This window comes from Triturus cristatus, chromosome 12 (assembly GCF_964204655.1).
Source record: "Triturus cristatus chromosome 12, aTriCri1.1, whole genome shotgun sequence".
NCBI classification, from domain to species: domain Eukaryota; kingdom Metazoa; phylum Chordata; class Amphibia; order Caudata; family Salamandridae; genus Triturus; species Triturus cristatus.
Genome location: NC_140595.1, coordinates 355339173 through 355364743, shown reverse-complemented (window position 1 = coordinate 355364743; position 25571 = coordinate 355339173). Strand labels below are relative to the sequence as shown.

Below are 25571 nucleotides of genomic sequence, written 5' to 3'. Positions count from 1 at the left end.
GATATCTTTTAGGGCAATGGCATAATGCGCTAGTTCCGGTGTGACCATAATCCGCCGCCAATAAAGGAGTGGGCGCAGTCGTGCCAGGTCCTCAACTCTTTTCCTGCCAAGATCGTATGCTAATGGAATCATTGGGGTACTTCGGGGAACTCCTGTTAAACAACGTAAAAACTTGTTTTCAGCTAATCTTAGTTGATTCAGGTTACCAAAGCCCCATAATTCCGATCCATATAATGCAGCACTAATAACTTTCATGTTATAGATTTCCAAGGCTGGAGTGATGGGTTTAGTCAAGGAGGATTTATATTTAGAAACAATTGCTCCCGCTAGCTGATGAAATTTTAAGACAGCCATGTCAATATGGTTTGTCCATTTCATATTGTTCTGAAGGGATATCCCTAGATATGTAAATGCCTCAACTTGCTCCAGCGGGGTGCCGTTAAAATTAATAACACCTCTAAAATTTTGCCGCTGATTTAAACACATGAATTTAGTTTTGGAGGTGTTTATTTCAAGACCACGTTCTCGACAAAAATCACCAAATGCGTTTAGCGCCTTCTGCAGGCCGCTAGGTGTCCGCGAAACTATCAGCGTGTCGTCCGCAAACATGAGTACAGGCACGCGAGACCCAGCCAATACAGGAGCGTCTGTGGGCGAACGGCTCAGATATTCTACAATGCCATTTATGAACAGGGAGAACAACGTGGGTGCCAAGACACATCCCTGCCGAACACCATGCTCTACAGGAAATGTGTCAGTCACCTCCCCCTGAGTTCCCCACCTAATTTGTGCATAATTGTTCTCATGCAAGCGGACAAGTAACGTTAGTAGTTCCGGTGCTACCCCGGCTTCATCGAGAACCCTCCAAAGTTTGGAGCGAGGCACTAAATCAAATGCAGATTTTAGATCTATAAAAACCGCATAAAGGGTCCCATTAGTCAGCTTCACATTCCTCCAATAGAGTGCTAAGAAATAAAATACCTGGTCAACCGAACTAGTACATGGTCTAAACCCAGCCTGGAACGGGGACAAGATGTTGTTTTCTTCAATCCAGGTTTGTAATTTATTTTGAACTAATCGACCTATCAGTTTTTGGGCAGAGTCAATAAGACTGATAGGTCTATAGTTGCTGGGTAATGATTTGTCCCCTTTTTTAAAAACTGGGATTATTTCAGCCCCTTTCCATGAGGGGGGAACAGGTGCACCCATAGCTATGGAATTGGCTAGCCATTGAAAGTACTGACACCAGGATGAACTATCAGTTAAAAATACGTCCGCAGGTATCCCATCCATCCCGGGAGCACGGCCCCCGGTAATACAATCTAGTGCTAGATTAACATCCTTAATCGTGAACACCTGCGTGTGAAAATAGATAGCGGGAGGGAGTGGGTACTCTCCTTCAGATGAGACTGAAGCATATTGCGGTCTGAAGAAGTCAACCCACTGGTTTTTTGCCACGTTGTTTTGGGGTGATGGCGCAACCCCACCTCTATCCCACTTCACTATTGCCCAAAACTGCTTTTGATCCTTAGCTAGACAAGCAGATTTCAAGTCCTGCCAGTGCTCCTCATCCCATTCCTTCTTAGCCACTAGCTGTACGTGTCTGTATAGCTTTCTAGCAGATCTCACATCTTCGATGTTTCTTGATCTAAGGGCTAAACTTAAACTCTGACGAGCTGCTCTACAAGATTTGTTGAACCATCCCACCACAGGCTGTTTGCCCTTATTAGCTTTCCCACCCTCAAGAGGTTTCATGAAAAACTCTTGGAGATTTGAAAAAAAGGTAGTATGGACCTCATCCATAGATGAAGGGAAGTTATTATCTGACGGTTGGGCATTTAATTTAGCCACTACGTCAATTACCACTTTTTTGAGATCCTCTAATTTCTCCGGCTTTTCTATAAATCTACCCCATTTGACATGCCTCATGTTGTTTGATACGACAATGTCCAGGCTAATTTTCGCCCCGTCAATTTTGGGTTCTGTGAGCCCGTTCGGAGTTTGTAATTCCAAGCACAGGGCGTTGTGGTCACTGTCTTCCCGTGCGATTATAGTCATATCATTCAATCTATGCCAAATCCTTATATCCACCAGGAAATAATCTATATGGCTAGTGGATCTGCCATTGTCAAATGTACTGGCACCCTGGCGATCTGACCGGGTACGTCCATTGGCAGCTCTGAGCCCTCTCTCTAAACAGAGTGCTTTAAGTTGAATGGCCGCAGCGGTCCATCTCTTAACTGGGGCAAGATCCAGCTGGGGAACTCCCCATCTACTGTCCTCCTCTTCAGCGAGAAACTGGTCCTCAGGGCCAAGGGGCTCTAACGTCGTATTAAAGTCACCACCCACTACAATGAGCTTCTCCGATGGTAGTGCAGAAAGGTGATGATCTAGGGCGGATGTTGTGTTGGATAAGGAGCCTCCAACCATCCCTCTGGCATAGATATTAGATATGACCATTCCCTGGTAATTAGGCCAAGTGATATTTAATGACAAAATGTCATTAGATTGAAGACTATGTTGGTTAATCTTACAACACAAGGATTGGCGGATCCAAGTTATCAGACCACCTGATGGACGACCTTTAGTTTTTTTAGTAGCAGGTATATAAAAATTAAGGAATCCCAGACAATAAACCGGGTCCATAGACCACGACTCTTGGAATAAAATTATGTCGAACTGGTCAACAAAAGCATGCCATTCGGTTGAATGTAGCTTATTGCTAATTCCTGCAAGGTTCCAGGATAAAAAAGACAGGCGTGACTCAGATTCAAGAGGACGAGGAAACTCATTTGATGTTGATGGACTTTGAAACTCACTATCAATTCTATTCACGTGTTCAACATTACTGCGTGGGATACCTAATGATTCATTTATTAATACCTTTGATGCTATGTTTCCAAATCCTAAGTGGCTGGGCGATGTTAATCTATAGGATTCAAATGCATTTTGCTGGGTAATACTGGAGTTGCTTATTGCAATATTATCTTGACAGCTGGCTGAGGCTATAGGAGTAGATAAGCTTTCGTATGATACCAATATTTTATTCTCAAGTCTAACCTCCCCGTCAAGTCAATCACAATCATTTAGATCTGACAGGACCCCAAACCTGTTTTCTAAACTGATGTTCCACATCCTAGTGGAGTCACTCCCACCCCCTATATTAGGCATTGGGGTCCACCCCTTCCTTGCTGTCGCTCGGTTTGCTTCCCAATTCCTCCCACAATAAAAATATTTTAGTGTTAGAGGAATGATAGCACCATGTCTCCGTTGAGGGGGGAAATATATTGTTCAGGACATTGGGGAGAACTACTGGGTTGGAAAAATTGAGAACCACACAGTCACCTGCGTACTTTTTAGGATTATGGCCTAGCCATGAGACTCTTCTAGCCATAATAATTTCCCCAGCTAATTGTCGCGCTCCCCAGGGGGACATCCTCATATTTTTTATCAACCAATGCAAAGATTTGCTAATGAGAGAAGATGTGGTTTCTATTTTGTCAAGCGGCAAAGTAGGAACATTGGCAAGGACCAATGTAATGGGAAGGGCCTCGACAGTACATTGAAATTGGTCATTCGCTAGGCGCGAGGCAAAACGGTCAAGAGGGGGACCTGGTTTAGATGCCTTCTGGGAGTTCTCATCAATTCTCGATTGCAAAGGTGGGGGATTCACTATCTCTTTTAGCACAGCCCTTCCCTCCCCTCTAGCAGGCAGCACGTTCGAGGTAGATCTACTTAGTACCGGGGGCGTAACTCTGGTCACTTCTTCTACAGGTCTATTTAGTAAGGCACTCAATCTGGCTACCTCTGCCGTTAATTTATCAATTTTGGCTACCAAGGGAGTAATGATGCTCTCAATTTTAGTGTCAATCATATTTGCTATTTTCATAGATAGTTCATTCTCAGAGTTTTTAGCAACTTGTAACTCTGGTGTCTCTGCCTTTCTCATGCTTTTTGATACGGAGGTTGCCTTTTTTTTCCCTGGGCGGGTCCCATTGCTTCTAACCTGGGTTTTCCTACAGGCTCTGACTTCCCTAGTTCTAGGGGGAGGAGCGGGAGATTTAGGATCAACTAATTCAGCATCCGTATCCAAGTCTACGTCAGGAGTAGGTTGTGAGTTAACAGTTGGGTGGACGCTTAACTCAAGAATGTCGCTATCTAAGACCTCTGTTTCAATTGGAGTGCTACTGTTAACCAATGAGGGAGAAGCCAGCAGCGAATCAGATAGGGGGATCGGTAAAGAAAGGTTTGAAGAACAATTTAACCCCAATGAAACCCTCCTGTCGTTATTAATTTTGCTGACAATCTGCACCAAATAATTGTCCATAGTGTTTGGATTTATGGACTTTTTTGATTTCGACATGCTACCACAAAGCTGTAACAGAATCTAATAGCAGTTCGTAATGTAATAGTGGAAGCTGTAAGTAGTTCAGTCAGCGATGGTGCCTAGCGGACTTGGTATCAATGTAAAACTCACTCAACCGCAGTTAAAAGAGAAGTGGCCCGTCCCGTCCTCTGTCGTCCTCGGACGGCCACAGACGGACCGCCCTTTGTCCGGGCTTCGTCCGGCGCGTCCCGCTCGCGTCCCGCGTAGCGGTTGACGCCTCGACTTTTATGGGACGTTACAGGCCAGGTCAGATGGGCGGGGAAAGAGCACAGGTGCAACCGAGCACGGGCTCCTGGGACACGGAGTCCCGCGTCGTGCCTCAAGCCCTCCTCAGTGCCTCCGGATACAACAGCGGTAGCACCCAGACCCTCCTGGGTGGCAGCGAAGGAAGACCGCACCTCCACAGCAGGTAAAACGCTAAGCGATGCGGGACCCGCGCCAGCGGGTTCCGCGAGGTCTTATCAGCAGGCCAGGTCAGATGGGCGGGGAAAGAGCACAGGTGCAACCGAGCACGGGCTCCTGGGACACGGAGTCCCGCGACGTGCCTCAAGCCCTCCTCAGCGCCTCCGGATACAACAGCGGTAGCAGCCAGCCCCTCCTGGGTGGCAGCGAAGGAAGACAGCACCTCCACAGCAGGTAAAACGCTAAGCGATGCGGGCATGTATACCATTTAGACCTTGCCTGGCAGTTGTGCCTTTTGCTAAGTTTGATTTGATATTGGTCCAGTTCGCCACATTGCTTTTTCTTCCTTCATGTAGGTTTTGTTCTCCCATACCCTTCCCTTTGGTTCTGTCAATACCTGTTCAGTTAGGCATTTTATTGCTGTAATAACTGTTTGCTTCCTTCGTCTACAGCTGCTGGTTTCCAGAACTTTGACTTTCGCATGTTAGTTGGGAATGTCTCCTGGTCTTCTAAAACAATGACCGTAGCACCATTGGCAAAAGTCCAGGTAAATGGGAGATTGGGGTTGACATTGGATTCAGACTCTTTATCATTATCCATTTCATTTTTGTAAATTCTATCACGTGATGTATGGATAAACTGTGTATTATTGCAAATATCTCATATACTCATTTTGTGTATACTTTTGTTTCAGAAACAAATAACAAAAAGTAAAGTTTTTATTAAATCATAAAAAGGGGTGTGAGATATTGCTAACATTTCCGATCTACATACACATCATTGTCACCCATTACTTGTGTTCTTAAATGTACACTACACATATGTACAAATATATCTAAATGCCTTAGTATGAAATACCTAAAATAAATACATTTTCAACTGGTTACGTATGTGTGGCACCTTAGGGTAACACCCTTGACTCCAGTCATGTCCCCCTCACTCTCACTTTTTAAAAGTTTTTACATCTTTGCTACTAAGGTCTATGTAGCACTGGTGTAATTCTATTCTAGCCTTGGCAATTAGAAAACTTTACAGCAGGAGTACAGAAAACAACCATTCCTAAATCATCCTTCAAAGAGATCACAATCCACTTCCATGCTGCTGTTGACTTTAATTGCAGTGCTCTCATAAAGGATGAGGACTAAGTCAAAAGATCCCCCAACCTCACCCCAGAAAGCATGTTGAGGTGATTGGGAAAGGGATCCTCCAGAAATATCCAGCGCTTCATTGTGAGATAGATACCTGATGACAAAGAATGCCTGCCTGGCCATCTGGGAGGATATTTTCAGGTGTTGCACTTCAGACGGTGCTACCATATGAGTGGTTGGGAGTGTCCAAATTTTGGGTAGAACCTCCAGGTTAAGACTCAGATCTAGGCCTAGTGCATCCTTGAAAGGTCCAGATAAACATCAAATCAAGAATCCCTGGCTAAGCCAGCTACAGAGAAGGGTCCTACATGTCACTATCTTCATTCCTTTCAGCTGAATGGCTTAAGGTAATATTTATATTTTTTCCAGTTCTATTCCTGCAGATTTCATAATTGGTCATCTCATGTATTCTTCAAATAGGATTGTAATCTCCATATTTATGTGGTGGCATAATGTTTGGATGCTTTCCCATACATTTTGGGCATGCAGGATGCTGGTTTTAACATAATAGATACTCACTGGAACAGTGTTACCATGTCATCATGCACTGCAAACCTTATGATAGTCCTTTGCCTTCCTGTTGTGCAATGTCAAATGAGAAGACTGCTCAAGTTTCAGATGTCAGGTTAGACAATATTCATATGCCTCATTATTTGGCATGTGAATTACTCAGATAATGTGGAAACTACACATATATCTTAGAAATTGTTTTATTCAAAACATGTACATCTCCACTTAGCAACCGTTGCATGTGGACAAAACTGGTATACCACTCCTGCCTGGTACATTGTATGCATCCTCAGTAAGACCTATGTTCCTTTTTGCCTTTATAATAGTATAGTAATATGGCGTGGCTTCAGTAAGTGATGTCGTCTCATTTGCCAACATAACTTTTGACATTTGTGAAATATTGTACATGGTTATGTGGGGTGGGGGGCAACACAAGCTATGACTGCACCATTATTGACCAAAGTTATCTTGACAACGGGCAGGTCAGAAATCCATCACTGCAGGGGTCAGGGGAGTAAAGAGAGTGTTAATGGGAATCTATCTCAAGAACAAAGTACAATTCGCTACATGATCTTTGATGTACTTGAAGAAGCGAACAAATGCACTAATGAGTATTTTACTCTCTACCTAATCCTCTACAATGGAAGTCAAGATCAAGTAGGAGAATACAGAACACAGGACCAATCAAAAGATTGACCTCCACTTTAAGGTGAACCTAGGATACCTCGATGGAGGTATAGTCAAAAGTCCCCAGCACCATTGAGTGTTCCCATCCACATGCCAACACAGTCAAAATCCCAGAGACACCAAGTGAAAGCCACAGCCACAACAGAGGGTGTGATCACCCTTCACACGGAATGCCAAAACAAGTTCGTTTTCGTGACCAGGACAAACGTCTGGTGTTTGAAGAGCCACTCCCTAGGACAATCGATAAAGTCCCATGCACACAACGCAGACGGAGGCTGCCTCTCATCACCACTCCATTCAGAACCATGGTAGCTACGAATGCAGTTCATCCCAACATACTTGAGCCCTCTTATGTCTTCCCTCCACAGTCCCATGCATGTGTGTGTTGTAAGGAAATCCAGGGGTCATCAAGTGGTTGGAGGCTGGGCAGCAGGCCATCTTGCAGAGTGCTTAGATAGAACGTGTAAACTTTGTTACTGAACTCAATGCTCTGCAAGATACCGAGACATGCAGTAACATGAACTAACATACTTGTTGTTTTCGGACTGCTGAACTGTCTTCCAACATTTTAATCAGTCACCCATCACTAACTGTTACCATCAGTCCCTGTCTGTCTACCATTACTGCCCCTTCTAATCATCCACTGTTTTGCAGTACTCAAGTTGTGCTGGGTCCTGCCCCTCCAACTACTATCCCTGTGTCATTAAAGGTGACCCTTTCCTCTGGTGTTCGGGATAGCCTAGGACAAAGAGGAGATGTTATCTGGGTTGAGGGTTCACTTAATCTTCCCTCTTGACAATTTTGGACTTTTGTTTTATATTTAGTTTGATTTGGGACTTATGTTGGGACTTTTTTTATTTGGGAGTTTGACTTTTGTTTCAATTCTTTTCCCCTTTGTACATTGCACATAGACTTTTCCCTAACATCCCTATATTTATAGCTGCTAGCCAGCCTCATTCATGTTTAATTTCACTACCCAGACCTTTAAACGTTTTTAGTTGGGTATTTCCTGTACTGTCTTGCGAATTTGAAATTAAGGAACCCTTTTAGCTCCTTATAGACTCCATAGAATTGTAAAGAAAGCGTTAGAGTGAAATGCAATGAAGACTGGTTTAGAATGTTGAGTTTGAAGCTACATGCAGATGAATAAAGATGTGTAATACTAAGCTCTGTGTGTGGCATAGTCATTGACGGGTACCAGGTTGTGGAGGACACTACAACTGGAGATGCATTAGGGGATAAGTAACCAGAAGATCAACAGTGCTCTACTACAGAGTTTGACATGATCCAAGCAAACTTGTTGTGCATGCCACATGTTTCAATGGAAGTACGGAACCGATGCTTAACGCATGCGGAGTAAAAGCACGACTCCAACCACTGTAAAGAAGTTAAAAATGACTAAAGCGTTACAAAGAAATTTACATATTGGTGACTGATAACCTGCTGGTCAGAGCGTACATAAAGGTACCGGGCTGCTCTGCAATATCCAGTGACACATAATATGGAGTGATAGCGCTAAAGGTGGATGCAACCAAATTTCGATAGAGCAGCAAGTGTAGTGTAGTTCCTATAGTACCCCTGCAGGACCTGCGCTTTTGGCAACGTACCCTGTGGGCCTGGTGGCAGACTGATTCTGAGCACCCCCACCGCGTATGTTAGCCTGTTTGCATTAGCGATCTCACAGTGCCACTAGAAACTCCTTTTTATCACAGAGATTCGTTTTTAGCAACCTCAGAAAACGACAACCCCGATTCCTCAGCCTCATCGAAACAATGTACTGCTTTTTGCTCAGTCACTCGTGCTTGCTCATTTGGTCTCAGATAGTTACACAGAAAAAACAGTCAAGCGTGTTTACAATAAGAATTTATTGTACAGTTCTTCTAGTGTACAATATATGTGCAGCGACAACTGTTAAACAGTAGCAGAGATATATGATCAGCAGAACTGTGAATACAAAGGGATAGTACAGTTCTACCATTTTGCAATAGCCATGAACATATACATGAATATAAAATGCATTTTTAAAATAAAGCACATGCTCCTACGATGTCCTAAGTGTACCTAGCATGTGAGTAGGTGCGAAAGAAGCCACGAACCCCCCTAGGATTTAGTCAAACCCCATTACCTGAATAATGAGTGTTGGACCTCGTCCTGGTCTCGAGTTGGACACCCCGCAAGGGATGATTAGACCACTGTCAGCTGGAACGACTGCATGCAGGAGCCTCAGCATCTCTGGTCAGTGTGTCGGCCTGGAAGTCTTGGTTCCCTCTAACTACTGATAGCAAGAAGTGCTGTATTTATACAGAAAAGTATAGAGTCCCTTTCTCCCCTGTGTCTTGTGTTAGCCATTGTTGGGTATGAAGATGACTTATGGGATAAACAGATTATGTAGATGTTTACGCAGGTGGATTCTAGCCCCTGCCTGGTTTCCTAGAACTCTTATGAATATTTAGTCATACTGGATGAGCACATCGAAGATGGTATAGGAGGCCATTGTTCGGGAAAAACCCTCCTTCTGTACCCGAACCACAGTCTAGATAAGGTTCAACCCTCTGCACCCGTTACTGTGGAGAATAGGGAACTAATGTAGGTGAAAGATTATGCTTATATTAGGGCATCTCAAACCATGCCTATATTAGGGCATCTATATGAAACATAACCCAAGTAGCGGCAGCAAATTGCAAGAAAACAATGCAATTAGAAGCGATGCGAGGTCGGGATCAGCCAGGTGTCAGGCACTACAGAGAGATGTTTAAAAACAAAGCAAGTCAAATTCAAGAAATGGTTGTCTGCTTACCAGAACTGAAGAAGTAGAGTAGTACCACAGAGTTGGACAGAATAGCCCCAGAAAAAGTGCCCGGGTTGTGCTTACGGAGCTGTTCATATCTAAAGCGGCATACCGTCAGAGCTGCTCGGTGCTGGCTCAGAATAACTCCTAAGGTCTCCAGAAAAGTGAGAAAAGTCTCATGAAGACCAAGCGGGAGGTCTCAGTTCCATCGAATGCCAAGTTGACCCAGAGGCCAGAACAGCACACAGCCATAGAGCTGGTATCCATAAAGCAGGTCCCTAGCAGACAGCAGACCATGTTGGAGAGGGCTCCACCCTCAATGTCACTCAATCCCAGAAATGGCTACATGCTATCGCTTTTCTGAAACCGCCACCACCATTCGATGCTGCCAAAAAGCTGAATATTGCTAATAGATGGACTGCTTGGATAGTGACATTGATGATGATGTTGATGCACTGAAAGAGCCTGATATAAAGATTATCAAGTATCTCAAAAATCTTGCTGGGGATGGTGTAGAAGAAGACATAAAGAAAATACTCTGAACTGATAAAGAAGTCACATATCCGATTCAACAAGTATTGGTTCTCAAGTTTAATCCAATGACCAATCTTGATAACGAAATGATACATCTTCAACCAAGAACTTCAGAATGCTGGTGAAGCCATTGATGAATTTGTGAGGAGACATTGTAAGTGCAATTCATTTAATGATGAAGAAGCTATGTATCTGAGAGGTATTGACGGATGCTTGAGAAATTCTTTCAGAAAACGAATGCTGAGAGAAATACTTAGTCTGAATAGAGTGCTAATAGCTGCAAGAGCAGAAGAGCGTGCTTATTGACAACCTGCTGACAAGGTGGCCTGAGATGCCGAGATTGAATATGCCATGAGTGTGAAAAGTAAGCCAAGACAAAAGACTTAAGGACACAAAGTGATGTCTACATGTAAAAAGACAGTGTGTTTTGGATGTGGATTTTTGTTGCCACATGAAGGTAAACATCCCACTCTTGGACAGATATGTAAATGCTGTGGGAAGGAGAACCATTTTGTTATGGTTTGCAAACCAAAGAAAAAAGTAGGTGCGTCATGGCGTGATGCAAAATGGCTGCCAGATCGTTTCAGAAGTAATCTGCGGAAGCACACCCAAAAGGCCATGCGTCGAAATCAGTTAAGACAAATCGACACTGAACTAAGTCACTAGACATCTAAATCATCAACAAACAGCTATTCTATATCAGTATCAAGTGGGAGTGAAGAAAATTATAATACCATGTTGAGGTTTACCTCAGAAAAGCCTGTACATATTGGTTTAGCCACTTGTGATGAGAAATGTCAGTCAAAGAAAGATCGACATATCAAAGTCATTCAAACATTGTCCCAAGATTACACTGAAAATAAATGGTTGTTTGATAATCAATCAGGGAATTGTAAGCGCGCTACTCACCCATGAGGGTCTCAAGGCGCTGGGTGGGGGGGGGGCGCAGATCGGTTTAGCTGAAGAGCCAGGTCTTGAGAGTCTTCCTGAAGGTGTTCAGGGAGTTGATGTCTGCTGGTAGCTCGTTCCAGGTCTTGGCTGCAATGTGAGAGAAGGATCTTCCGCCTGCTCTGGCTCTGTGGATGTGCGGGGTTTCAGCCAGTGCGAGCTTGGAAGATCGGAGGTTTCTTTTGGGTACGTGGAAGTTGATTCTGTCATTGAGGTATTTGGGTCCGTTGTTATGTAGTCATTTGTAGGTGTGAGCGAGGATTTTGAAAGTGACTCTTTTCTCCACGGGGAGCAAGTAGAGACTTGGTAGTTGTTGACTGATGTGTTCGTGTTGGGGGATGCTGAGGACGAGTCTGGCGGCGGTGTTCTGTATAGTCTGGAGTTTGCAGAGTAGGGACTTGTTGATGCCGGCGTAGAGTGCGTTTCCATAGTCCAGTCTGCTGGTGATGAATGCGTGGGTGACTGTCTTCATTGACTCAGGGGGGATCAACTTGAAGGTCTTGCGGAGAGTGTTGAAGCAGCTGGAGGTGAAGGTGTTGATCTATCAGTTCATGGTGAGTGATGAGTCGAGTACAATGCCGAGGTTCTTGGTGTGGTCTCAGTGGGTAGGTGGGCTTCTGATGGCGGTCGGCCACCAGGTACTGTCCCATGCAGAAGGGGTGGTACAGAGGACGAGGACTTCTGTCTTCTCGGCGTTGAGCTTCAGGCAGATGTTGGTCATCCAGACTGCGATGTCTTGCATTTCTTTCTGGAAGTTGAGTTTGGCAGTGGTGGGGTCTTTGGGGAGGGAGAGGATGAGCTTCCATTATCAACAGTGGTGCATCGATAAACATTATGCTAGTGGAGAAGTACAATGAGTTATCTCCATTGCTGCAACTTGCGCTATCGAAACCAAAGTGTATACATGGGCTGCGTTGGTGCCCTTAAAAAGTATCGGTTCATTTACAGTGACAATTAAACATATGAAAACGAAGGTGCAAGCACCCATCTACATGCTTGAAAGCACGGCATCAAGTGCTTGTCTACTAAGTTTCAGCACAGCAGCTGACATGGGACTGATTTCTGTGAATTACAACATAAATGCTCACCACAAAATATTAAGTCAGTTCCCTTCATCATTTCATGGTTTGGGAAAGTTTAAGACTATGAAAGTAAGTTTCATATTAATAGGGATGTCCGTCCTGTTCCTCAGCGACATAGACAAATTGCTTTTCATCTGCAAGAAGCTGTTGAAAAAGAACTTGAATTGTTTCTTAAGCCTGATAGTATCAAGTGTTCTACTGGTCCAATACCATGGTTTTCACCCATAGTAGTAGTGCGTAAAAAAAAAAAAAACAGTGGAGGAGCTGTACATGTATGCGTTGAGATGTGTCAGGCAAACAAGGCAATGAATGAAAATGGCATCCAGATCCATCCATTATAACGTAATTTAATGGTACAAAGGTCTTCTCTCAGCTTGATTTAAATAAAGGTTATCATCAGTTGGAACTCAAAGAAGATTGCAGTTACATTACAGCCTTTTCTACATATGTTGGACTGTTTCGATACAAAAGAATTAGGGCCTGGTGTAGATCATGGTTGTACAACTGCCAACCCCCTGTGGCGGCAGTCCCAAATACTCCATCAAGCTGACGGCTGTCTGCCTGCCCTATTTAGATGTATGCTGGCTGACTCTCCCTCCGCGTCGACAGAGTGTCTACTGACACGTACACAGCTCCCCTCTACTGATGCAGCGTATTCCAATGCTGGCGAATAGTAGTTCGTCAGCGTCAGGGCTGCGGGTTTGCACCGAGCTGATTTAGATTTCACAGTTGTGCTGGTAGTGTTTTAGAGGCAGGCTGCGGATGGAGTGAGTACTCTTGGGAAGCGGTCAACGTTGGAATATTCCTGTCACTGTAGGCTGGATGCTAGCATCCCACACATGATGTGTTTTGGGTAATTATTTGCACCTGCATACCACGCTGTAAAGCACACTCTATTTAAGACCATGGTCGTTTACTATTCCACAGCACCACAACATTTGAAAGGTGAAATATGGTCACTGAAGTCAGGTTATTTTGTTGCTTTTCACTGTTTCTTTTCCTTTAATGTTCTTTTCATTATTTCCTTGTGGTTAATTACTTTGATTTCATCATATTTATTTGGATAATGCCAGGACATAAAAATTCACGTGTCAGTCATGTTGATGAAATCATAAGAGTAGATCCACAATTGTTTGGGGCCCAAGTCCAAAAGTGAATACTGTAACAACCAACCCACGCACACAGGAGGAAATTAGGAAGAAGTGGAACGACCTGCTGGAGAGAGTGTGTTCCCTGGCCTCCAAACGTCACTAGAGAACTGGTGGTGGTTCTCTTAAGCCGCCTTTACAACTCATGAACAGGGAGGAGAAGGTCTTGCAGATCCTACATCCTGAAGGCTTGGCAGGAATCCCTGGTGGAGTGGAGACTGGTAAATTAGACGTTTCAATTTGTCACTAAACCTAAACCCCCTGTTTGCTTTGAAGTGAGCACAATTTATTTTACATAGAAACCTAAATATATCAGTAACATCTTGTTTGGCTTGTTTGCTTGAAGGTATTGAGTTGTATCGAAGATAACAGGTTTCAATAGCCATCACATTTCACATGATGTTATGGTGCTTGTATGTGTTTGTTCTCCAATTAACAAATAACGTGTGTTTCACATAATAAATGTCTGTTCTCTTTCTACCGCAGATTTACACAAGGTGCGTTCAAGTTAAGATTTTGCAAGTGCTATGAATGTTTCGTTGAAATAACTACAGCTACCATGATGCCTTGTTTCAGTTTTGTGATAATAATGCCATTTAATTTTGCGCATTCTCCCTTTTCTATCATATTTTTGCCTGTGGTAAAGTGGCATTTATTGATCAACCTCTATTTAATGCTCTCTTTTGAAAATTGTTTGTGTTGAGTTTTGTATGGTGTTTTTTTCTTGTCATGTAATTGAATTGATGTCATTAGTTTCACAAATCAAAGTTTGTTGACCTCATAAAACTAAGGCATGTAAAAGGGTATGCTGAATAAAAGTGACATATGTGAAAACTGAACTCTGCACTGTATGATGACTAATGCCAAACATCTCTCTAAGTTGTGTAAAAGTCTGTTTTTTTGTCGGAAGGCCACAGAATTGTCGTAAATTGGCTGCGATTGGCTTAGCATTAGTGGAATCCATCTGGTATTTAGAGGCTATCTTGTCAATTTTGTGGAATCCATTTGTATTTCTGTCAGCCATTTTGTCTGCCATGTGCTCACCAAGAGCGGTTTCCTTCTTCACTGTTGTTTACCCTTGTGTTCTGTTTAAAGGACTGGTTATACTTAGACTCTGCTACTCTGTGCATGCGCAGAAGAATCTAACTGTCCATACATCTGTTTTTAGCCTGTAGCGGTCAGGTTGTTTCTACCAGAGTCAGCAACTGCTAGCTCCTCCTTTACTGTTGACTGTGCATTTCTGTATGACCATCTATGTATGTAATTCTCCTATGTGTGCTTGCACCGCCCTCTTTTTTGAGCCCCTGTGTGGGTATAGAAGACCCATGGTTCTTCTACTCTGTGTGCTACTTCACTCAATACCGAAGGGTGCTGTTTGAATGTGGTTCCACCTCATGAGGTTTTATTAAACTTTGTATTTTCTATTCCAGTTTCTGTGCCAACTTCTTCCCAATAGTCTGAGGACTCTGTGCATAGAAGGGCGAACCCCTTGCACTGGTAGGCCTAGCTGAGGTCTCTTTCAACAAATTGGCGCCCGACGTGAGGCTCATCGGTGACTCGGATGCCCAAAGGATTGGTCGCGACGAAGGATTGGAATCTCACTCGCTGCCCGATGAGACCCAAGTCTTGGCAACCATGGCGTTTTTCCTTTCTTTCTGATCTGACCATCCAGGTGGTGCCGTTCCACGACTGAGATCTCTTCTGTTGATTCGCCGTGCAGTGACCATTTGGTCGATTTTAGAACTTGGCAGTTGGAACCTGGATACCAAGTGATTGGTAAGTGTCCTTTGGCGGCGCTTGCTGTTGGTTTTGATGCCTGGGATTGGTAAGGTAGTTTAGTAACGCTTGCTGTGGCTTCTGGAAATGCGCATTTTGTGTTGGCCAACTTGGTTTGTTATGATATATTTATATATAGGTTGCAATCTATATAGGCAGGTAATGAGGAGAATTTTCTCTATCTGAATTGATTTGAACGGCACATCGTACTAAAGGTACCTTAAGTGCTACTTTGATTATAATACTGCATATTCTGCACTATTTTTGGCATGCCTGTTTTTAGCACACTTCGTAGGATGTGTTGCTTTTGTAGTGGTACCAAGTTGATTTTGGATGAAGCACAACCGGCCACCCCGGAGGGGACGCCTAATAGGGATATGTATATTAAGTATGGTCTTTCTTCCATAATGTACAGCGCATTATGGAATAAATACACGCGTAAGGATCCTGAGTTGCGTTGGCCTATGTATGGGTCATTTGATTTACGAAAGATTGAGTATGTGGAACAATGTATGTTTAAGCGAAAGACTAGGCAAGATATGTTTGATTGTGTACGAATGTGGGAGAAAGAAGTGCGTGAACGAATGAAGCGTGAGCAAGCCTTGATTGAAAAAGAACAGCGAAAGAACATTTATGTGAAAGCATTAGAGCTGAAGAACAAAGAATTAAGAGTTAAAAGAGAGAGAAGATAGGGAGCTCAATTTACAGGTAACTGGCCAATACGCTGTTCGGCGGCCCCTTTATCCTATACTTAATAAACCACAAGATGATTCCTTATTATTAGATCGTCCTCCACCTCCATATACTGTTCCTTCTGCCCCTCATGAGTCAGATGAGGACTCTAGTTCGGAGGAATATAAGGCACGAGAAACTCGTTCTATGTTGACTGGTGCGCGTTCGTCCCAGCTCCGATCTGCTGCTCGTAAAGCAGTTCATAGTACTGCCCCCGCCTCTGAACTTCTAGATAGTATGAGAGGGTGGTATGAAAGGGAGCAGCTGTATTTTACTGAGGTGTTCGCTGCAGAGGTCCTTGAGCTGTTTATGAAATATTCTGAGGAGTTAGAGCCTGCGGATATAGCAGATAATTATAAACAAATGCGTGATGGTCTTTTTGTTTTCTCCCAGGTGGCTGATACAATCAGGCGTTTGGTTAAACTGCGTGTTGATGCAGTCCGTTTGCGAGAGGAGAAAAAGGCTGCAGGCGTAGCTGCACAGACATCTCAGATTGGCATGGCACAAGCTTCTACCTCCGTAACAGATAAAACTATGATAGTTCACGCGAAACCTATGCGGGAGGCTGCGCCTTTGTATGTTCCTCCTAAAGGACAGGGTACAAGTGATGATAAGGCTTCTATCGATGCTAAGGGTTATTTTATTTATAATTGGGTTTACACTCCTTGGAATAGGACGGATGTTATGGCACTTAAAACTGCATTGCCTGATCCGCGGAAAAATCCAGCCGCTTTTTATGAGGAAGTTGAAGGTGCTATTAGTTCTTGCACTATGATTTTGCCTGATATTGATTTATTTTTTGGATTGATATTACCACCTGATATGTGGAGAACTGTTCGTAAAATTGATGATCGTGCAGCTTTTGGGGCGTTATGGAGAGACTTAGAACAAATGGATGCAGAAAGGGAACCCGCACAGAAGCCATGTCAGTTAATTTTAGATCTTCCCGCAGCTATATTAGTTAAGTTAAAAACGATTATTCCCCCCTAAAAAGATAGATTGGACTGTTTTAGCATCTTGTAAGCAAAAGGCAGATGAAGCGGTCTCTGATTTCTTTACACACTTTGAAGAAGCATTTCACGATTTTAGTGGCCAGTCATTGACAGATGACACAGGCAACCATCTGTTTGTCGATAAATATGTCGCAAACCTGTTGCCAGGAATAGCTAGTCGCCTAAAGGCCAGCGAGAGTTCATGGACTACCTCTTCCCCGGTTTCTCTCTTGACTATGGCTCAGTATTATGAACGCCAGGAATCAAAGGGTAATGAGGATAAAAAGACTAAAGAATTGAAAACGAAGATTATGTTGGCTCAGGCTTATGGTCCGCCTTTTAGAGGTAGTGATAGAGGTGGACGTGGATCTTATGGTTCGTCTTTCCCTTCTTATACTCGTTCGAATTTGTCTGCTGACCAGTGCGCGTACTGTAAGAAATTTGGGCACTGGGCTTCTGATTGTCCAGCACGGCGTGTTCAGCAGTATACACGTGGTAGGGGACAAATGAGAAATCGTCCAGGATATTCAGGGCCTAGAGGAAGTACAGGTGATCGTGCTAGGTTTGATGCTAATATACGTGGGCAGGATGGGTTTAACACTTTTGATAGAGGGAACCAATATCAAATGTCTGACTATGTGCCATCTGATCTTCAAGGTTCTGCTTATGCATAGGATTGCCTAGGATGGGGTAAGGAATCAGTTGAAGTTCCAGTAGATCAAAGGGGTCCCTATGTCACAGCAAAGTTTTGGGCTCCACTGATCAGTTTCTGGTTGATACAGGAGCTACTCGTAGCGCCTTGTCTAAACAATTGGTTCCAAGGGCTCCCCTGTCTGGCTTAACCAGTACATCGATAGGCTTTGATGGAACCCCTTCCCTTAGCCCATTGTCGCAACCTCTTGCATTCCATGTGGATACATTTACTGCTCCATGTCCTTTTTGCTTTCCCCGAATACACCAGATAATATTGTGGGTCTTGATATGCTTAAGTATTTCAGGGCTACGATACGATGTTCTCCAGAAGGTGTACGTGTTATCTTGAATGACAACTATCCTGTGATGGAGAGAGCTTGTCTTGTTAAAGAGGATATTGCATTAGCTTCACTCCCTAGTACTTTGTGGGCTACTTCAGACACTGATGTAGGGCAAATGGTTATTCCTCCAGTACATATTAGTGTCAAAGAGGGCGCTGTACTACCACGTTTGCCTCAATACAAAATTTCACAGGAAGGGGAAGAAGCACTCATACGTATTGTCAATGATCTCATTGAAGTGGGGGTTGTTGAGGAAGTTCCTTACAATGTTTGTAACAGTCCGATTCTTCCTATTCTGAAAAAAGATACTGACACTAGGGTTTACAGATTCATTATTGATTTACGAGAAGTTAACAAGATTGTAGTACCACAATACCCCGTGGTCTCTGACATAACAACACTTCTTACTTTGGTTCCCCCGACAGCGACTACATTTTCTATGATAGACTTGAAGAATGCTTTCTTTTCGATCCCTATTCATCCTGATAGCCGATATTTGTTCGGTTTCACTTTGAATAATCGATCATATAGATTCTGTAGAGTTCCTCAAGGCTATACTGAGAGTCCTAGTATTTACATTCAAGCATTAAAAAGACAACTTGATTCTTTCGTTTTGCTTGAAGGAGTGGCTCTCATACAATATGTTGATGACATCTTGTTGGCAGCCGACACCCCTGAACAGTGTGAAAAATTTACTTTGTCCTTTCTGTCTTTTCTTGCTTCCCATCATCACAAAGTATCACAAAAGAAATTGCAATATTGTAGACCGAAGGTAACCTACTTAGGTCACCTTCTGTCTAAGGAGGGACGTGCACTTACACCAGATCGCATTCAAGCTATTTTAGAAACACCAGTGCCCCGTACTCAGAAAGATGTCCGTGCATTCATTGGTCTTACTTCTTTTTGTAGGCAATGGATATTAGGATTTTCACACATTGTTAAACCCTTGCTAGCACTTTTGACCAAAGATACTCCAATGCCCCTCCCATGGACAGATGAATGTGAGACTGCTTTCCAACAGTTACGTCAAGCTCTTTGTTCAGCACCAGTGTTAGGTACTCCAGATTATACGAAGCCTTTTACATTATATGTACACGAGAAAGATGGATGCGCATTGTCCGTTTTAGTGCAGACACATGGTGACAAACAGCGTCCCTGTGCATATTTTTCAGCAGTACTTGATCCTGTTGCTCTTGCGTTACCTGGATGCTTCCATTCAGTTGCAGCAACAGCTGTGTCAATACGTCAGAGTGAAGGGATAGTTTTGTCACATAAGCTGTTGGTGCTAGTACCCCATGCGGTTGATGCCCTTTTAAATCCGACGAAGACGCAGCATTTAACTAGTGCTCGTCTGACAGGATATGAATTGACATTGTTGGCCCCTCACATTACACTAAAGAGATGTGCCACACTAAACCCAGCCACTTTGTTGCCATACCCGGTGACTCAGTCTCAGTCACAGGAATCTCATGATTGTATATTCCTTACTGAGGAACAGACAAAGGGTTGTGTCGATTTGCAAGACACGCCCCTTTCAAGTGTTGATGGGGAACTGTGGGTTGATGGGTCCTGTTTGAAGTTACCAGATGGTACAACGTCAGCTGCATATGCAATTACAACACTTCAGACGGTAGTTGAGACAGCTCGTATTCCACAGAAGTCAGCTCAGGCAGCTGAGCTAATAGTGTTGACACGAGCGTGTGAACTTAGTACTGATTTATCTGTGAACATTTATACAGACAGCCGCTATGCGTTCAGAGTGGCCCATGATTTTGGACTACTCTGGAAGGAGAGGGGCTTTCTTACATCCCACGGGGTGCAAATAATGCATGGAGAATTAGTACATAATCTCTTGACTGCTTTAACATACCCGAAGAGAATAGCAATTGTTAAATGTAGCGCACATAAGAAAATAATTGATAAGATAGGACAAGGCAATGCTTTTGCAGACCAAACAGCCCGTGAAACTGCCATGCAGCGAAGCACCACGTCTATGTATATAGTGAAGTCACAGGCTGAACGTTGGCATGATACCAGACAGGAAGTGCTAGATATGCAGAGATCTGCTTCTGCAGAAGAAATTGAGCAATGGTCTAAGGAGGGAACATTGGATGATGAGGGCTGTTGGAGAAATAAAGAGATGAGCAAGTGGAGATTGCCGACAGCCTATTTACAACCTATGATTCATATGACACATGGGCCGGCACATGGTGGAGCCTCCTCTATAACGAAATTGCTCACGCAAGTTTGGGAGCATCCAGAAATTGCCGGCACAGCTAAAAAGATAGTGCAGTCTTGTCTGATTTGTCTTCAGCATAACCCTGGTAAAGGGACACTAACTCCAACAGGAGGGTTTGCTACGCCACCTGCACCTTTTGAAGTTTTGCAAATGGATTACATCCAGCTTGAGCGCTGTAATAACTTAAAGTATGTTTTGCTAGTGGTATGTGCCTTTAGTAAATGGATAGAGGCATACCCTACGAAGGACAATACAGCTCTCACTACAGCAAAGGTGCTTTTGAAGGAATTTTTCCCTAGATTTGGTGTTTGTAAACTTTTATGGAGTGATAACGGACCCCATTTTATTGGGCAAGTTGTCGAATATGTCCTGAAGGGGTTAGGGATAAAGCAGAAGTTTCACGCTGCTTTTCATCCACAATCAGCAGGGTTAGTGGAGAGGTATAACGCCACACTTAAATTAAAACTGGCGAAAATACTAGCCTCCACAACCTTGAATTGGCTAGACGCATTACCTTTGGCACTGTTGTCCATTAGATCAGTGCCACATTCGCGGTCTGGTCTTACACCATATGAGGTGGTGTTTGGCAGGCCTATGAACATTTGGGGAATTCCTAAACCACGTCCCATACATGATGTGCCATGTGTATTGATGAGTGACTATCTATCACAATTGACTGACAGTTTGGTCTCTATTCATCAACAGGTTCGAGAAGCTCTTCCTGATAGGTCTGCAGGTGAAGGCCATGGACTTCGGCCTGGAGACCAGGTGATGATCCGATCGTTCCAGAGGTCGAGCAGCTTGGAACCGAGATGGCGCGGCCCGGAGCAAGTGCTCCTTTCAACGAGAACTGCGGTTCGAGTGACGAACAGGAGGAACTGGGTGCACTCCACCCACTGCAAGAAAATGCCGTCTACCTTGGTGGATCCTATTGCCTTGATCGACCATCGGGACATCCTGGATACAGAGAAAGGCCAAGCCATATCACCTGACGAACCTGAGGAAGTCTTCCCGGACCACACAATTCCTGGAGTATCCCGATACCAACTGAGACAACGGAAAGAGCCTGCATCGTCGAAATAGACTGGTTGAGCAACCTCCCTGGGTTAGTGAAACGGAATGCCGATGTGGCAAGGGGGGGGGGATCAGTTCTGTATAGTGTAGCGACACCCGTCTTGACCCTCGGTGAAGAAATCAACGGCTGCCCAGGGATAAGAGCTCCAACGATTGTTTTCAACAATAAGCTGATCATGTCCACAATGAGATCAACTGTTTCTAAGAGAAAGATCATTTGTGCTATAGGGTTTGTTGTTGCTATGGTGGCTGTAGCAGTAATAACCTGGTTCGTTGAGAAAGTGGCTCCTGCTCGAGAACTTTTGATCGCCACTACTCCAGTACCAGTTGAACACCACTACTTTACGCTTCCCTATCATGAGTGGAAGCATCGACAATACTACTTAAATAATACCTTTATCCAGATGTTGCATCATACTCACAATGCCACGAATACTACCAACTGTTGGGTGTGTGGGATGATACCTGCACATCAAAAGAAAGGAGGAACACCTTTTATTCCTCTTCCCTTTTCTCATAATGGTTCTTGTCAAGCTTGGTATGCGCTTCTCTTTGCATCTGGAAGATGTACAGTAGGCGGGCTTCTTTTTCGCCTCAATAAAGTATGCTACCAAGATAAAGATGGTTATCCTCAAGCCAAAGGGACCAAATGGGAATGGGAAGAGTATCAACCGGACAATGTTTCAACGCCATATATCTTCACAAATATGAGAAATTTCACCAGTAATAAACAATTTGTGATTTCTGTTACTAGAGCTAAAGCAGATTTATGTGTAAGCAGTATTGGAAGAATTCCAGTGGGGAAAAGTGAATGTACTGTAATTCTGCCTATTGAAGGTGTAAATAATAGCACTTTCATAGCCTCACACAATACTTATTTTATCTGTGGTAGCCACGGATATTATCGACTACCTGCTGGGTGGTCAGGCGTGTGCTATGTGCCCTTTCTATTGCCCCCTGTGTTTCTGGCACCTGCATCCTACCACCGGGACCTTAAATTATTTGACGATATCTCTAGAAATAGATATAAAAGGACGATTGACTAGAGTTGTGGAAGCTGTTACCAATCAGACAGCTATGGCACTCAGGAACATTACGGAGGAGCTGCAAATTGCAAGGATTGTAGCTCTCCAGAACCGAATGGTTCTAGATGTGGTTCTGGCTGATCGAGGTGGTGCATGTCGCATCATCGGCAGCAGCTGTTGTGTATTCATACCGGATCACTCGCCTTCAGTATATGACGCAATATCAAAGCTGCATAAGATTGCTGCAGAAATTCATCCAGAGACTGGTCCTTGGACTCTAGCTGGATGGTTTTGGACTCTCGTTTCTGCTTGGGGCTGTAAGCTACTAACTTTCTTGTGTATAATTATTTCAATAGTTTTTACATGCTGTGTATGTATCCAATGTGGTCCAATGCTTTGTTCCATTTGCATTTCTGTCTGTATACCTGTCAAAAGAAATATTGTAGAGACAAAGGCCCAACAAATGTTGAATAAAGAAGTTGACGAAATAATGCTAATAGATGTACGGGATGCATATTTAGATTACCCCAGAGGAACAGATGTCTTCAGCTAATGCTAAAAGGGTCGTCTGTCGTAAAGTGGCTGCGATTGGCTTAGCATTAGCGGAATCCATCTGGTATTTAGAGGCTATCTTGTCAATTTTGTGGAATCCATTTGTATTTCTGGCAGCCATTTTGTCTGCCATGTGCTCACCAAGAGCTGTTTCCTTCTTCACTGTTGTTTACCCTTGTGTTCTGTTTAAAGGACTGGTTATACTTAGACTCTGCTACTCTGTGCATGCGCAGAAGAATCTAACTGTCCATACATCTGTTTTTAGCCTGTAGCTGTCAGGTTGTTTCTACCAGAGTCAGCAACTGCTAGCTCCTCCTTTACTGTTGACTGTGCATTTCTGTATGACCATCTATGTATGTAATTCTCCTATGTGTGCTTGTACCACCCTCTTTTTTGAGCCCCTGTGTGGGTATAAAAGACCCATAGTTCTTCTACTTTGTGTGCTACTTCACTCAATACCGAAGGGTGCTGTTTGAATGTGGTTCCACCTCATGAGGTTTTATTAAACTTTGTATGTTCTATTCCAGTTTCTGTGCCAACTTCTTCCCAATAGTCTGAGGACTCTGTGCAGAGAAGGGCGAACCCCTTGCACTGGTAGGCCTAGCTGAGGTCTCTTTCAACAGAATGGGAAATTTTACATTTCTCCTCTCTACTGTGTTGTGTTGAATGATTGGTACATTTCATGTATATGTACTAATTTATCTTTTTTTCATTTCAGAACATCTTACCTGTTTATTAGAAGTCATTTTGCATGACTCATACACTGTTTGTGTAATAATTACATATCCCCTGAAAGGTCTAATCATGATATTCAATTCCTTTTCCCTTTCAGATTGCTACATTTTATTCACTGAAAACTGGTTGGATTTGTATCCCACACTTTTACAAAATATCATTTTTGTTACATTCATTATCGACCAAGCAGCCAGAGCATGTAGCCAAACATCTGTGTCTTAGGATACCTCCACTCCAGCCAATCATCAAGCCTACAGGGAGGACTCTACTCCTCAAAGTCCAAATGTAGAGGAGCGGCCTGGTCCATCTGTTCTACCTGGGCAGACGGCTCCAGTGAGTCTCCAGTTCTGGCTGATGGTGAGACAACACCAGCACTACCTGCAGTTCAGCCAGGACCCAGTGGGGTGAACCACACTGGCTCAAGGCCACAGATCAGTGGGGGTAGGGGTCAAGGGAGGGATCCTATGGGCCACCATAGTGAGGTCACTGGAGTCACTGTCGCCAACTCCAACCAAGTCTTGAGAGGCATCCATCAGTCCCAAGCCATGATGGGCCAGGTCTTAAAGAGCTCCAGCATATGAAGCAGTTGCAGAGGCAGCCCAATGTTTAGATGGAGAAACTGAAAACCAATTTGGGATCCCTGACTAGGGTCCTGTAGGACATTTATACCCATATGTGAAGGGTTATTCCTGCATCATCTTCCCCTTTCTGTGGTCCAACTACATCGGGCCATACTACATCTGCCTCAGCTACTGAAAGGGAAGCCCTGTCACAAGACGCAACTCCTGCACCAACCTCAGTCCCTCCAACTGTGGATCCACCAGCCCCCTTGCAAGAGCACATGTTCATCCAGACCACCAGGAGAGCCCTGCAAGACCCACACCACCACCAAGAGACCCCAAACCTAATTCCCTCCAGTGGATGACTACCATTCACTCTGTAGACTATTTTCTGGTCACATTTACCTTTCTGGGGCCAGTTGTAATGTGGGCATTGGACTAGAAACTATTTTGGCTCAACAATTCTGGTTTTATTCATTATGACTGACTTTTTCTTATTTTGTTTGTTTTTTGGTTTATATCCGCTTTTACTTTCTTTGCTTTTGTTTAATAAAAGCAATATCAACAAAAAAACAAAGTCAAAGACTGGTGTTGTAGTAATTTTCTGTATTCATTCAATTGTTGTGCCTTCCATCATTTCAAAATGTAAACAACCAAAGGATTTTTTATTCATAAATCAATTGCAAGCAGGTAATGTTTCTTGCTAATTTCTACCATGACAACAAAATACAAATGCCTAAAACTCATCAACTAGTATTTCATTAATTTTAAACAGACTGTTCTCTTAATTTGTATTAAACATAACAAACCATACTTAACACAAATACTCTGTGACATTTTCATTTCCAGTTCCACACCTTGCCACCATGTAAGAATAGGATATAATCAAAAGAATCAAATTCAATAGGCAAAATATTATTAGACTAAGTCATCAGATGAAGTCAGATCTTCTGCTTCACAATAGGAATTGCACAACAATAACACCAATAGTCTTAAATCATGGCAGTACTCAATTTTATGGCCACAGTATCAGTCCAGTACACTGTTGCAGTATTTGGGGAATGTCACAACCAACCTTAAGTGGTGCGCTACAAGAAGTTATTTCTGCAATGATGAGACATAGCAACATATTCATATACCCAACACAAAATGTGCATTTGGCCAGTGTGAAGGGGGATGACTATGCTTTTGGTTGAATAATACATGTGGTTAAATTAA

At 43.5% G+C, this 25571-nt stretch overlaps 1 protein-coding gene across 1 annotated transcript in view; it reads left to right on the top strand.

Moving 5' to 3' along the window:
- Positions 1 to 25571, top strand: part of LOC146775989 (uncharacterized) — a 649670-nt gene that overhangs the window by 206932 nt on the left and 417167 nt on the right. Inside the window, exon 4 of the mRNA XM_085637079.1 lies at positions 5242 to 5336. Within this exon, the coding sequence (XP_085493205.1) occupies positions 5242 to 5336 (95 nt within the window). The remainder of the gene's footprint in view (positions 1 to 5241; positions 5337 to 25571) is intronic.